We start from the raw sequence: 14099 nt of genomic DNA, 5'->3' as shown, positions 1-14099 counted from the left end.
AAAAAAGTACTGTACCTACATACAAATAAATAAATAAATAAATATTGCACGACACCTTACGTCACAGATCAACCTAGCCCCAAACTAAGGAAATCTTGTACTAGGTCTAGGGGATAGTACCCATACCTATACATATTTATATGGCGACGATATACATAATTATATAGATAGAAAATACATACTTATTATACGTAGAAAACATAGGAACAAATATCTGTGTTCGTCAAACAATTAAATTCTCTTACCCCAGAAGTAGTTCAGTAAGCTCGAACCCAGGACCGCGGCTTAGCAGCAGGGTAAAATGTTCAACCAACTACACCAGACCGGTCGTCTAAGTGTAAGTATATTATAGCTAAGTATACCAATATTTAAAGTAGGTACGTATAACGTCGCTGGCACTCATAGTACAAGCTATTCTTAGTTTGAAGACTTCGATGCTTAATAGGTTCGTTCTGCGTGAGGTGTCTTCCAATACATATATTTTAAGTTTTCGACATCCATAGTAATTAGTAATTACTGAAATTTAGAATGAATGAATGAACATTTTGAAAAAGACCAAATTCTCAAGAAGCCGCTGTCTGTTCCAATTACTGCCGCCGCTCCGCCACAGATTCTGATGCATTATTTGAGGATATTAATATGTTATACTTTACTGAATTTGAACCACAATGAATCAATTTTGCTTGATTATTGTACTAAAAATATTTTGCGTCAGTGTAATGTTTTAAATTTTGCATACGATGACCTTAAACGAATCAAAAGAGACAAGATTGCTTCGGTATACGCATTATGCGGCCGCCGCTGGCGCCATACATTGTAATGCACATTTGAGGAGATGAATAGGTTTTACTATAGAAAATGTATATTTATTGTAATCCTTATTAGTTAGTCTTAGTATTTTAAGTAATCTTTTACGGTTTCATGCTTTAATTTTTGTATACGATGGCCTTAACGAATTGAAAGAGACAATATTGCTTCGGTATGTTATATGCGGCCGCCGGCGCCATAGGTACATTCTAATGCATATTTGAGGAGATGGATATGTTTCAATATAGAAAATATATGTTTATGGTAATCCTTATTGGTTAGTCTTAGTATTTTTTAGTAATTATTGATGGTTTTATGCTTTAATTTTCGCATACGATTGCCTCAAACGAATCGAAAGAGTCACGATTGCCAACAAGTTTCAGTACATTGCCAGCCGTTGCCGCCGCCATAGTTTCTAATGCATTATTTTATAAGATAAATAAGTTTAACTATAAATAATGTATATTTATTTTAATCGTTATTAGTTAATCTTAATATTTTACATAATTTTTGACAGTTCTATGCTTTAATTTTTGCATACGATGGCCTCAATTATGAACAACCACCAAATTTCTGTAAAAAATGACACATTATTGAATTTTTCCAGCTGGGCATAAACAAATATGTTAGTCTTTTATAATATTTCGATAAAACAGCACTAGATCTATCTATCAATATCATTTTGCGATACGGCACAGTACAATTTTTGTGAGTAATTGTTAAACAAACACTGCAAAAAACGTCATTTTTGGCCCGAATGGAACGCTTTTACCGCAAAAGTGGCGCCTCCTATATCAGCAAACTATGTTTGTCCGAGTAATGGCTACTTTCCTCTACACATTTATATTAAAATTATTTATATAGGTATTATAGTTACAGAGATGTAAGTCGCCGCGCCATAACACTTTTCGTTACACCTGGTTTTCGGTCCGGTCATTCTACTACGGGTTTTTAAAGACGTTCACCTAACGTTTCACCTCAAAAATATGTTCAAATGGGTATTAGTAGATTTGGTAGTAACTTTGAAAATTGACTGGTATCCCCAATGTATGACAGTGATGACGTCACTGAATAATGTTGACATTGTCAGTAAGTGCGAGAGGGACACCAGCCCAAACAATGACCTCTCATGTGGACACACTTTTTGACCTAACTACTCGTTCTGGTTTAACTGTAATTCTGTGCCTATACGTCAATTACGTCAATGTCACAGTCATGTCATTGTCATCTGAAAGAGCATAACATAACCTGTAAACTATGTTATGCACTAGAAATTTAAACGTTTTTCCCACAAATTACAAGAAAACCATAACAAAATGGGTTCCTATAGGACTCACGCGGATGAAAAGTTCCGTTGAGCCAAAAACGAAAACATACTCTCATACAATTCTCTTCCCAAAAACAGATTTTCCTGCGCGATCTAACAGTGCAAGAAAAGATGAAATTCAAAAGGTAAAATTACGTTTAAATCTATTACATATAACATTTCTGTTTTTGTTAAAACCCTGTTTAAGTTATGTTTCAGTATTTTACGGATTTGCCATTCAAAATAGGCTGAAACATTTACAGAAATATACTGTTTTATGTTTAGGTTGCAAAGTTTTCTGATCTCTACAACTGGCAGAGGGAACATCTGAAAGGGCCGGAGTTCGTGTTGCACGACGGCCCGCCGTACGCTAACGGAGACTTGCACATGGGACATGCTATTAATAAGGTATGGAAATATTTTTCTAAAGTTTAACAAACATATATGTTCAGTTTAAGTCTATAGAGGTGATGAAATAATTAAATTAATTCCGGGTCGACTTGGATCATTTATTCCAGCAGATCATATACACATGAGTCACATAGATCAAAGATGTTGTCCATTTATATGTTTTTGCAAATCCTCTTTTCAGATAATAAAAGACATAAACAACCGCCACCATGTTCTGCTCGGCGACAGAGTACACTACGTGCCCGGCTGGGATTGCCACGGCCTGCCCATCGAGCTCAAAGCCCTCCAGCAAACCAAAAAGACCAAAACAACACCTACTGGCAAAGGACAGAAACTAGCTGCTGCTGCTGAGACACAAGAGGTGGCAGCGCCATCTAGTGCTGTTGAAATACGTCGCGTGGCGAGGAAGTTCGCGCTGGAGACTATAGAGAGACAGAAGGCGCAGTTTGAGAGCTGGGGCGTGATGGCGGACTGGGACAAGCGGTGTTACCGGTGAGGAAATCACAGAGAATACAAATACCAGACAAAGTATTCTTAAGACATCATCCATCCACTATTGTAGTAGGAGTAGTATTTAAGTTAAAAGTAATTGTATATGTTGCAGAACTCTGGATAACAGCTATGTGAAGAGCCAGTTGGAATTATTCTATGAGATGTACGAGAAGGGACTCATTTTTAGAGCTTTGAAGCCTGTTTACTGGTCACCGTCATCCAAGTGAGTTGAATAACGTTGCTAGTTGCTACTTTACACCTAGAACAAACAAGTATTTAATTGAATGCCTTATTTTCTGTATTGATTCCAGAACAGCGCTAGCGGAGGCGGAGCTGGAGTACGACCCGCAGTTCAAGAGCACGGAGGTGTACGTCAGCTTCCCTCTAGATACTGTACCGGACAAACTCAGAGACGTCGCTAACAAGTTCGTATCGTTTTCACAGCTTCCCGCTAGACACCATGCCTAGGGTTGCCAAACGTACTATATAATATAGTTTTGTACTATATTTTGGCCGAGCGTACTATATTCTACATGACAAAAATATAGTACGCAAAAGTACTATATTTTTGGGGTCCTTCCCAGTGGCGAATTTACACTAGAGTCGAACCGCCAGGGGCGGCGTTTTTATAATGAAAAAAATTTCGTTTTCATTTCTATTTGACCTCCATTGTACATTTCATTTCTTCGTTCTGACATTAAATTATTACAGTTACAAATATATGAAGCCACCGTTGTTTGCAAACATTTCTATTTTTTCCACGATATATTAAAATAACGGCATTTCTTAAGGGGATTCTCTACTCCGATGAGCTTCGATTTGAATCCATTGGTATTATGGATATTATGATAGTTTCTAAAGCCTATCATATTAACAGCATCGTCTTTAAGCAAACTAGTATCCCATAATTACTTCACAGCTAATTGATTCTGTGATATTTAGCATCAAAGTTGAACTATTCTAGGACCAAAACTGGTTCTTTGGTCAAAACTTTGGCCTTAATTAGTTTCAAATTAAAATCGCTCTTGCACTTTTAGAAAAGTCTAGATTTCATATATGTAAGACCCTTCACTAAAACAAAAGTTCCAAAAATATTTTTAAGACAATGTCAAAGTTCATAAAAAATAAATACATATACATTTATTTTATATGGGTCTTACAAATAGGGTGTTTTGCCTTTTCGCAGAACTATTTTTGGCCGAGTTTCATTTGCCAACCAACATTTCGCCGAAGTTTCATTTTAACAACTAACGCTTAGCAACTTTTTGTATGCCAACTTTTCAATTGGTAGACTTATTGTAAAGCGGGTTATTAAAATCCATCTAAACTTTTGGCAGACTTGTAATTTTTCAAATGTTTCACTTACTCAAACAACTTTTGGACAAATAACGTTTCGCAACGAAACATTAGACAAGTTACAAATAATTTCTAACATCATCCACAACTAGTTGTATATTCCGCCAAGTAAAACATTCGACAACATGAAAATTTAAGAAGTAAATTTAAGGCCAAATGTAAAGTTGGTAAACGTGAGCTTGGCAAATAAAACAATATTCCGCAAAACTTGAGTTGGGAAGTGATGTTCGGCCGTACAATTTTCGACGATAAAATAAGAGAACCAATACAACACAAAACTTGTCGCAAATCGATGAAAACCGAGTGGAGCCCCTCAAAGTGGGCAGAAAAAACGATTTTTACGACTCGGTTATCGATTATCTGTACTGTACTATAATTTATTTCGGTGTACTATATTTTATAGATGGAATTTTCTAAAATACTATATTTCCCTAAAAAAAAGTTGGCAACCCTAACCATGCCTGACAAGCTCAGGCCATTGAGAACAAGTATGTATTTATAGATTTTTTCAAAATATAAACACGGTATCATTTTTTGTCTTCTTAAAGATAGATAGATATAATAGGCATTAAGATAAAAGGCATGCAACTTTATATAAAAAAATTGAAGTTGGTTAAAATTGTATTTATTTGCCGCATTATCCCACTCATTCTTATTTCGGCCTTGATCTTTGCGTTCTTTGAACATATTTGTTGTTTAACACTGAAACAACTTTCACGATATACAATATTTAACATTTTAAACGGGACTTGATCGCATATTTAAACTAACCTCATATACTTGGACGACGTAATGGCCATCCCCATGGTCTCGGAGCAGGTTGGATACCTGTAGTATAATTTCAGCGAGGTGATCTCGGCGGTGGTCTGGACCACGACGCCGTGGACGCTGGTGGCCAACCGCGCCATCTGCTTCAGCGGGCAGCTCTCGTACAGCGTCGTGAGGATGGAAGGCCGCAGCGGGCTGTTTCTGCTCGCTACTGAGCTGCTCGACCAGTTGGAGAAGACCCTAGAAGGAAGCTTGCAGAAGGTCGCAGAGGTTGCCGGTAGGTACGAGTAGTATGATGTATACAAGGTACTCGCGAGGAACCCGTATAACTTGAACCACGCGTTTCTGAGGCCAAAAGAAAGAAAAAATGTTACATGAATTTGAAATTTTTTCGCGAAAAAAAAAATTTTTTTGTGTCTTTTTTTTTAACTTTTTTAGACGTATTTTCACATACAAAGTAATTTTTATCCATAAAGTTGGCAATTAAAATGAGTTTCTTAATTTATTTTTCTAAAAACCAAATTTTTTGGAAGTTTTTCTTGTCACATTTTGACATCTATCAATGACGACTGTGAGACTATGCTCCACAATTGCGCATCAGCGCCGTTAAGAAGACCTTTTCTACTGAGTAACAATACGGAAATGTTTTATTTTAATTGGCAATAACTCTGAAACTAGACGAAATCTAGAAAAGTTTATATGACATTTTCGTCTTAAAATGTGACCAAGAATATGCCGTTAAAGTTATATGGGTTCCTCGCGAGCACCTTGTATAGTAAGCGCCATCTGCCTAGCACACATGACACAACTCTTGAGGAATATTGTGGGAGGTAGAAGGCCATGGCGAGAGCTTCAGGTGACCACTGAACCGGTCGAGCAGTTTGAGAAGTCACTAGAAGGAAGCGTGCAGGAGATCGCAGAGGTTGACCTTGATAGAAAGGCCTGGAAAGTTCTTGTTGAGGTTAAGTTCTTGTTGGACTTAACCTCAACAAGCCGGCCTATAGTGGGGTAATTACTGGCAGATTTGTATGGACGACCTTGCAAAATGTTCGCAAAGGAAGCCACTTGGCACAGTTGTTCCTTGGGTCATTCTGAGCTATTTAAGCCCGGTTGACACGCGGTACCCCCCGACAGGTAGGAGGGGGAGGGGGGGTAAAGGTACATCTCCCGCCCTACATTGTGGGCTCCATATCTTCCCCCAGAAAGTTACCAGATCGAGTTTGGTATCGTTTTCATATAATTCGAGGATGGGCTATTCATTTCTGAAACAAACTTTTTGCCCGTTTATACAAAAAAGCGGAGAAAAATGAAAAACCGCAAAATTATTCGATGAAAATTTTCAGAAATTCGTCCATTACGATCAAATAGTTGCGAAATTAACTAAACAAAAAATATGCTCAAATAGCCTAGTTAATATTAAAGATACAAAATATAACTCAAAAGCCATATTTAATGTGTTAACGTATAAAAAAATATAAACGAAGACGCGGCCGCTCCGCGCTCACGAAATGTACATCTACCACACTACATTCTGGGCTAAATATCTTCCCGCAGAATGTTACCATATGAAGTTTGGTGTCGTTTTCATATATAAGTAATTTGAGGATAGGCTATTCATTTCTGGAACAAAATTTTTGCCCGTTCGTAGAAAAAAACCGAGAAAAAATAAAAATTGCAAAATTTATTAATTTTTTTTTTTGTAAATTCGTCTATTACAATCATATAGTTGTGAAATTAACTAAATAAAAAATATGACCATATAGCCCTGTTAATATGAACTTTAAAAATATTACTTAAAAGCCCTATTTACATACATACATACAATACATACATACATACAATCACGCCTGTATCCCATGAAGGGGTAGGCAGAGCACATGAAACTACTCAAGTTTCATTGCCACTCTTGGCAAATAAGGGGTTGACAGAAAACGAAATTGTGACATTGCAGTGACAGGTTGCCAGCCGAGAGGCTACGCCACAATTTAACCCATATCTCATAGTCGCCTTCTACGACACCCACGGGAAGAAAGGGGTTGGTGAAATTCTTAACCCGTCACCACACGGGTAACCCCTAAGCCTAATATATCAAAAAATATATAAACAAAGACGCGGCCGCCCTGCTTTCGTGGTCTGGCAGCGGCCGCGGCGCCATGCGCCTTGTATGTACCTACTCGTAGGTATCATTTTGAAGTTGGACTTTATAGATATATAGAAAACCTGAATGATTTTTTTTTTTTTTAATTTATTAAAGTACTAAATCTTAAGTTATGCGCAGAGTTTCGTGTTACTTAACTGCTAAGCCCGAAATGGCTTGTTTACAGCTAGAGTTCGGACTTATCTATTTAATTTAAGTATAATTAGTCTTACAGTATTTATTTTACACATTTCACATTTTACAAAATATATTCATACTTATTCGAAGATAAGAGGTATTTTTTTATATCGTTAATAGATGTAGGATTGGTTAGGTATTTATCTTGTATATGTTTCGGAAGACTGTTTAATATTTTTGGTAGTAAATAATAGTTGGTTCTCATACCATAGGTATTTTTAATTTGTGGTACTATAAATCGTTGTAAGTTAGATAAGTTTCTTAACCTATGGTTACGATGGTATTCATTTAAATCAGGTATTTTTACGGATACGGAATCTCCTTTAAGCACAGACAATTTGACCAAGTTTTGTACAGTTTTGTTAGTCTTCATCGTTACTTTATATATAGCCCATCTTCGAATTATATGAAAAATTTTGCAAGGTCACTGCCACAAATGACTCTACTACTAGGACAAGCAACAACAACATACTGTTTATTAAAATTTATTAAAAAAAAACAGGTGTCGAGCTGGCGGGCGCGCGCTACCAGCACCGGCTGCTGCGGCGCTCGTTCCCGCTCCTCGCCGCCGGCCACGTGTCGGCCGCGCGGGGCACCGGGCTCGTGCACACCGCCCCCGCGCACGGGCCCGACGACTTCCTGGTGGGGCTGGAGCACAACATACCTGTCGTACGTATTGCGTGTTATATACCACGCACGTGATACTCTACCGCTGGCACTCCTCGCTCACGTGTCGGCCGCGCGGGGCACCGGGCTCGTGCACACCGCCCCCGCGCACGGGCCCGACGACTTCCTGGTGGGGCTGGAGCACAACATACCTGTCGTACGTATTGCGTGTTATATACCACGCACGTGATACTCTACCGCTGGCACTCCTCGCTCACGTGTCGGCCGCGCGGGGCACCGGGCTCGTGCACACCGCCCCCGCGCACGGGCCCGACGACTTCCTGGTGGGGCTGGAGCACAACATACCTGTCGTACGTATTGCGTGTTATATACCACGCACGTGATACTCTACCGCTGGCACTCCTCGCTCACGTGTCGGCCGCGCAGGGCGCCGGGCTGGTGCACGCGGCGCCCGCGCACGGGCTTCTTAGTGGAACACATGTATAATTTGGAATCGTCTGTACAAAGTCTAGAGACCTTCGTATATTTTAAAATTAAATTGGCATGGATTAATTGGAATCTACGTATATTATACGAACCAGGTTAAAATGGTCTACATTCTTTACTTACTAGCTTTTGCCTGCGGCTTCGCTTGCGTTAGAAAGAGACAAAAAGTAGCCTATGTCACTCTCCATCCCTTCAACTATCTCAACTTAAAAAATCGCGTCAATTTGTCGCTCCGTTTTGCCGTAAAAGACGGACAAACAAACAGACACACACCCTTTCCCATTTATAATATTATTATCGATTTAAGTTGTATATTCCAACCACAAGATAACTACCGTTTCCACTCCTCGCTCATGTCTCTACAAGCAATGGTTCGACATATAATATAATATTAATAGGTACATTTAGTGACAAACTGATTATATTACTAATTGCAATATACGTCTTGTACGTAGGAATGCAACGTGGACGAGTCGGGGCGGTATTGCAACCTCGACGCGCTGAACGGCCTCGACGTGCTCGGGCGCGGGCAGGAGGCCGTCATCGCTCTGCTGGGAGACCAGGTGCTGCGGCGAGGTAGGTCCCTGCAGCGCTGACGCATACGCGAGTTAAGTAATCTAGATTTTGATGAAATGGATTTCCGCAAAGTAACGCCCTATTCAATTGATTATTTGGTGTAAAGTTATGTTAAGGAGAACATTTTGTTTGTTTGTCAGGCGTGCACACACACTCGTACCCGTTGGACTGGCGCACCAAGGAGCCGGTTATCCTGCGCGCCAGCCACCAGTGGTTCATCAACACCGAGGCTCTCAAGGAGAAGGCTCTGGTGAGTCTCCACTCTCTAGCCGACCTCTCCCTGCTCGGCCGTCAGCTCACAAGCCGGTTATACTGCAGCCAGCCACCAGTGGTTCATCAACACCGAGGCTCTCAAGGAGAAGGCTCTGGTGAGTCTCCACTCTCTAGCCGACCTCTCCCTGCTCGGCCGTCAGCTCACAAGCCGGTTATACTGCAGCCAGCCACCAGTGGTTCATCAACACCGAGGCTCTCAAGGAGAAGGCTCTGGTGAGTCTCCACTCTCTAGCCGACCTCTCCCTGCTCGGCCGTCAGCTCACAAGCCGGTTATACTGCAGCCAGCCACCAGTGGTTCATCAACACCGAGGCTCTCAAGGAGAAGGCTCTGGTGAGTCTCCACTCTCTAGCCGACCTCTCCCTGCTCGGCCGTCAGCTCACAAGCCGGTTATACTGCAGCCAGCCACCAGTGGTTCATCAACACCGAGGCTCTCAAGGAGAAGGCTCTGGTGAGTCTCGACTCTCTAGCCGACCTCTCCCTGCTCGGCCGTCAGCTCACAAGCCGGTTATACTGCAGCCAGCCACCAGTGGTTCATCAACACCGAGGCTCTCAAGGAGAAGGCTCTGGTGAGTCTCCACTCTCTAGCCGACCTCTCCCTGCTCGGCCGTCAGCTCACAAGCCGGTTATACTGCAGCCAGCCACCAGTGGTTCATCAACACCGAGTCTCTCAAGGAGAAGGCTCTGGTGAGTCTCGACTCTCTAGCCGACCTCTCCCTGCTCGGCCGTCAGCTCACAAGCCGGTTATACTGCAGCTAGCCACCAGTGGTTCATCAACACCGAGGCTCTCAAGGAGAAGGCTCTGGTGAGTCTCCACTCTCTAGCCGACCTCTCCTTGCTCGGCCGTCAGCTCCCAAGCCGGTTATACTGCAGCCGCAGCAAAACTGAGTCCTTGAAGACTTTTACTCTCGACTCTCGATATGTTCCATTTTTGCTATTTTTACTAAACTTTTTTACATCAAAGACATACAACAACAACATAAAATCACGCCTGTATCCCATAAAGGGGTAGGCAGAGCACATTAAACTACTAAAGCTTCAGGGCCACTCTTGGCAAATAAGGGGTTAAAAAGAAAACGAAACTGTGGCATTGCAGTGACAGGTTGCCAGCCTCTCGCCTACGCCACAATTTAACCCATATCCCATAGTCGCCTTCTACGACACCCACGGGAAGAAAGGGGGTGGTGAAATTCTTAACCCGTCACCAGACAGGCTACATCAAAGAATCGTTGGTTAGTGTTCTTAAATTGTAAATATGTTGTATTTTCACCAGGAAGCTTTAGAAAAGGTCCAAATCCTGCCGTCCTCCACCGCTCCGCAGTCTCGGCAGGGCTTCAAGGCTCGCATCGAGTCGCGGCCCTACTGGTGCGTGTCGCGGCAGCGCGCCTGGGGCGTGCCCATACCGTGTCTCTACCATCGTGATACACCCATACTCGACAAGTGAGGCTCTTTCTCAGTTAATGCATCTAAAAACATGTTCATAAGTGTAAGAAACAAAAGAGGCCCGAGATTCGCTCCTTGTGGTACACCACAACAAAGTCGAGACGGAAGGGAATAGTAGCCGCGAGGCATCACATTTTTTAAATAATATTTTAACAATCGAAGTATAAAATGTCTGTGTTTATCCAATGTTCGGCTTTAGTAGCAGGACTGCAAGGGATATTGTGATCGACCTTGTCGAATGCTTTGCCAAAGTCTGTGTGAGTTTACTGTCAAAATCTCTGGCAACGTTCCTCGGTATGAGTCTATATTATGACACGTGTGCAGGCGCATCATCGAGCGACTGTGCCACCTGCTGGAGGAGCGCGGGCCGGACGCGTGGTGGACGGCTGACGTGTCGGAGCTGCTGCCGGGAGACCTGGCTCAGGAACTGCAGTTCAAGGCGGAGGACGTCACCAAGGGAGAGGTGCGTGTAAAGACAACAAACATGTAGGTGTAGTGTGTTCACGACTATGCCGCTTCCGAGGATCAGGAGGAGAACGAGGATCAGACTCGGGGTGAACGGCTGCAGTGTCAGACCTGCTGCCGGGAGAGTTGGTTCAGGAATTGCAGCTCAAAGTGGAAAACGTCACCAAGGGAGAGGTGCGTGTTGTAGCAAGTAAACAAACTTATGTAGGTGTTCAGGACTATTCCGTCTCCTGGAAAGTGGGCCAGACGCGTGGTGGACGGCTGAAGTTTCAGACTTGCTGCCGGGAGACTTGGCTGAGGAACTACAGCTCAAGCCGACGTTATCAAGGAAGAGGTGCGTCTTGTTTTGTCATACACTTTATTTCTCTTTAACTGCGTTAAATTGTGTTTGGCTGAATGACCACAGGGTGATGGTGTGTTCCAGGACATAATGGACATCTGGCTGGACTCGGGCTCGTCGTGGCGCGGGCTGCCCCACCAGGCGGCGCTGTACAGCGAGGGCGTCGACCAGCTCACCGGCTGGTTCCAGAGCTCGCTGCTCACCAGCGCGGCCGCCACTGGAAGAGCCCCATATAAGTATGTAACTGTACTTTCCTCTGTCAGTACCTATTAAAATTAAATGTGTTTGTTATGTTTATGTCTATCACGAATATTTTCACGTATTTCTTCTCGCAGATGCATCTTCGTGCACGGGTTCGTGGTGGACGCGGACAAGAGGAAGATGTCCAAGTCGCTCGGCAACGTCATCGCCCCCGAGCAGATCATCAGCGGCGGCGGCAAGCAGCCTGCCTACGGTGTCGACACGTTGAGGTAGGTAACTTAATATTAAGGGGTGTTACAATTTGGTGCCGTGACCAAGATTTCACTTGATATTTATTATTTGTCTTTTTACTGTCTTTATGGAATTGTAATGATTGTATGCATGTACAGTGTGGAATGTGATATTGATGGTTTTTCATCATGACAGATGGTGGGTGGCCAGCCACGGCACGCAGCACACTCAGATCGTGGTCAGCAAGAAGCTGCTGGAAGACTGCGCGGCCGAGGTGGGCCGGATCCGGGCCATCCTGCGCTACCTGCTCGGGGTCATTGACCTGCGCCCTCCCACCAACCCCCCGCGGCTCAACTACCTCGACCGCTACATGCTCGCCGAAACATACAAGTTCCTAAACGATTTACGAGAACATATGAAAGAGTTGAGATACAACAGCGCGGTACAAAACATACTATATTTCATTAGCAATAAGGTCTCCGCTTTATATTGTCACTGCGTTAAAGATAGACTGTACTGCGCGCCTAAAGACTCGCCGGCGAGAATAGGGGCTCAACTTGTAGCGCATACGATTCTAGTCTCTCTCTGTAAGGCTATTGGACCTATTTTGCCGCATTTAATAGAAGAAGTGTGGAGATATCATCCTTTATATGAAAAACCGTTCTTTTTCACTCAAAATATACCAGTTTTAGAGAATCAAAGCGTAGATACGACGATAATGGACTTAGTTTTAGAATTGAAGAAAGATATAACGGCGCTGACTAAAAATGAGAATTTGAAGAAATTCTCTGTTGATGTAAAAGTGAATCCTTCGTTTTATCCTATTTTGAATGACTTGAATAGTGTAGAGGCGACGCAGGAGAGCGTGCTGAGTGAGATACTCGAAGTGTCTCTCGTGTCTGTGAGTCCGGCGAGTGTGTCGCGCTGGGAGCTGCGCGTGGACGCGAGCGCGCAGGCGCAGTGTCTGCGCTGCCGTCGGTACAACGCCGAGGAGAACAGTGACAAGTGTGTGCGGTGCCAGCTCGCTATGGACTCCATGTAGGAACTTGGCTTATACGAGAGAAACGGACTAAAATGACATTTTTCACATCACCATTTCGTAAAGGGGCCTTTTCTACCACTGCTAGGAGGGTGCAAAGTGGTAGGGAGAGATATTATTTTGTTATCGTGTAACTGTAACACATACCTGGTCTACTACTTTTCACAATTCCGTTAAGGAAATTATTATTACTTTTAAAATGTAATCAAACCTAAACAAATCTATAAAATGTCACTTTGATCACTACTAGCGGGGTAGATAACGCCCCTTTTCGAATAAGTCCCTGGTAGTTCTGTTATTTTATTAAAGCATTTAAATTATTATTCTAGTTATAAGTAGGTACATACCTTGTTAAAATGTAGATGATCTAATTGTAAATAAAGAAAAAAGGAAAAAGTACGATTGCATTTTATTAAGATTCCTTAGCAAATACAGGCTGAATTTGTTTTTTATCATGCAGAAACGTCTGCGAGGGAAACCTCATATTTATTAAATGAAAAACGGAAAAATTCACACCTCCGGCAGGACTCGAAAATCATTAGAGAAAATTTTACGTTATCAACTAGTCTGCTTTTGCAGGGTTGCTAGCGACATCTCTTGGACTACAGGGTACTAAAGTAGTGCCGCCGCTCGTCGCTAGATGTCGCTAGTAGTATCGTCTCGGGGTACTTGATTAGTACTTCTACTCCTCACTAGGTGGCTATAAAACATAAAATAAAACGTTAACTTACGTGCTCCCTCTATTTAACAATAATATTATTGTTTTCGGTGTTTATTTATTGCACTGATGTGGAAGATTTTACTGACAACGAGAGAATAATCCACAGTAGCACAGTACAGACGTAGTGTATAAGGTTTTACCACCCAATTTACACGGATACTCATGAACGCCTCTTGTCTTGCTATTTCATATTCAAATACAGGTTACGGAAGACAAGGCATGAA

At 42.3% G+C, this 14099-nt stretch overlaps 1 protein-coding gene across 2 annotated transcripts; it reads left to right on the top strand.

The window, feature by feature from the left end:
* Nucleotides 1-2039: 2039 nt before the first annotated feature.
* LOC125237979 (isoleucine--tRNA ligase, mitochondrial) lies at nucleotides 2040-13547 on the top strand. 2 transcript variants are annotated; one of them, XM_048145238.1, is made up of 14 exons: nucleotides 2040-2259; nucleotides 2399-2521; nucleotides 2706-3016; nucleotides 3129-3239; nucleotides 3328-3441; nucleotides 5218-5417; nucleotides 7978-8144; nucleotides 9044-9164; nucleotides 9305-9414; nucleotides 10709-10875; nucleotides 11203-11341; nucleotides 11768-11919; nucleotides 12019-12153; nucleotides 12311-13547. In XM_048145238.1, the coding sequence occupies exons 1-14, from the start codon at nucleotides 2065-2067 to the stop codon at nucleotides 13155-13157; spliced, it is 2892 nt and encodes a 963-aa protein (XP_048001195.1). In that variant the 5' UTR covers nucleotides 2040-2064; the 3' UTR covers nucleotides 13158-13547. The 2 variants fall into 2 exon arrangements, with proteins under 2 accessions (XP_048001195.1, XP_048001194.1); XM_048145237.1 differs by having other exon boundaries at nucleotides 5218-5421; nucleotides 7978-8452.
* The last annotated feature ends 552 nt before the right edge of the window (nucleotides 13548-14099 follow it).

The sequence above is a fragment of the Leguminivora glycinivorella genome, chromosome 22 (genome assembly GCF_023078275.1).
Source record: "Leguminivora glycinivorella isolate SPB_JAAS2020 chromosome 22, LegGlyc_1.1, whole genome shotgun sequence".
Taxonomy (NCBI): domain Eukaryota; kingdom Metazoa; phylum Arthropoda; class Insecta; order Lepidoptera; family Tortricidae; genus Leguminivora; species Leguminivora glycinivorella.
The sequence above is the reverse complement of the archived record's forward strand: the minus strand, read 5'-3'. Positions and strand labels throughout refer to the sequence as shown.

Bases quoted from the DNA above. Each gene is read 5' to 3' on its own strand.
- LOC125237979 (XM_048145237.1), top strand. From the start codon at position 2,065: ATGTTATGCACTAGAAATTTAAACGTTTTTCCCACAAATTACAAGAAA. The intron at 11,342-11,767 runs GTGCGTGTAAAG...GGTGTGTTCCAG, and splicing joins AGGACGTCACCAAGGGAGAG to GACATAATGGACATCTGGCT. The intron at 12,154-12,310 runs GTAGGTAACTTA...TCATCATGACAG, and splicing joins TACGGTGTCGACACGTTGAG to ATGGTGGGTGGCCAGCCACG.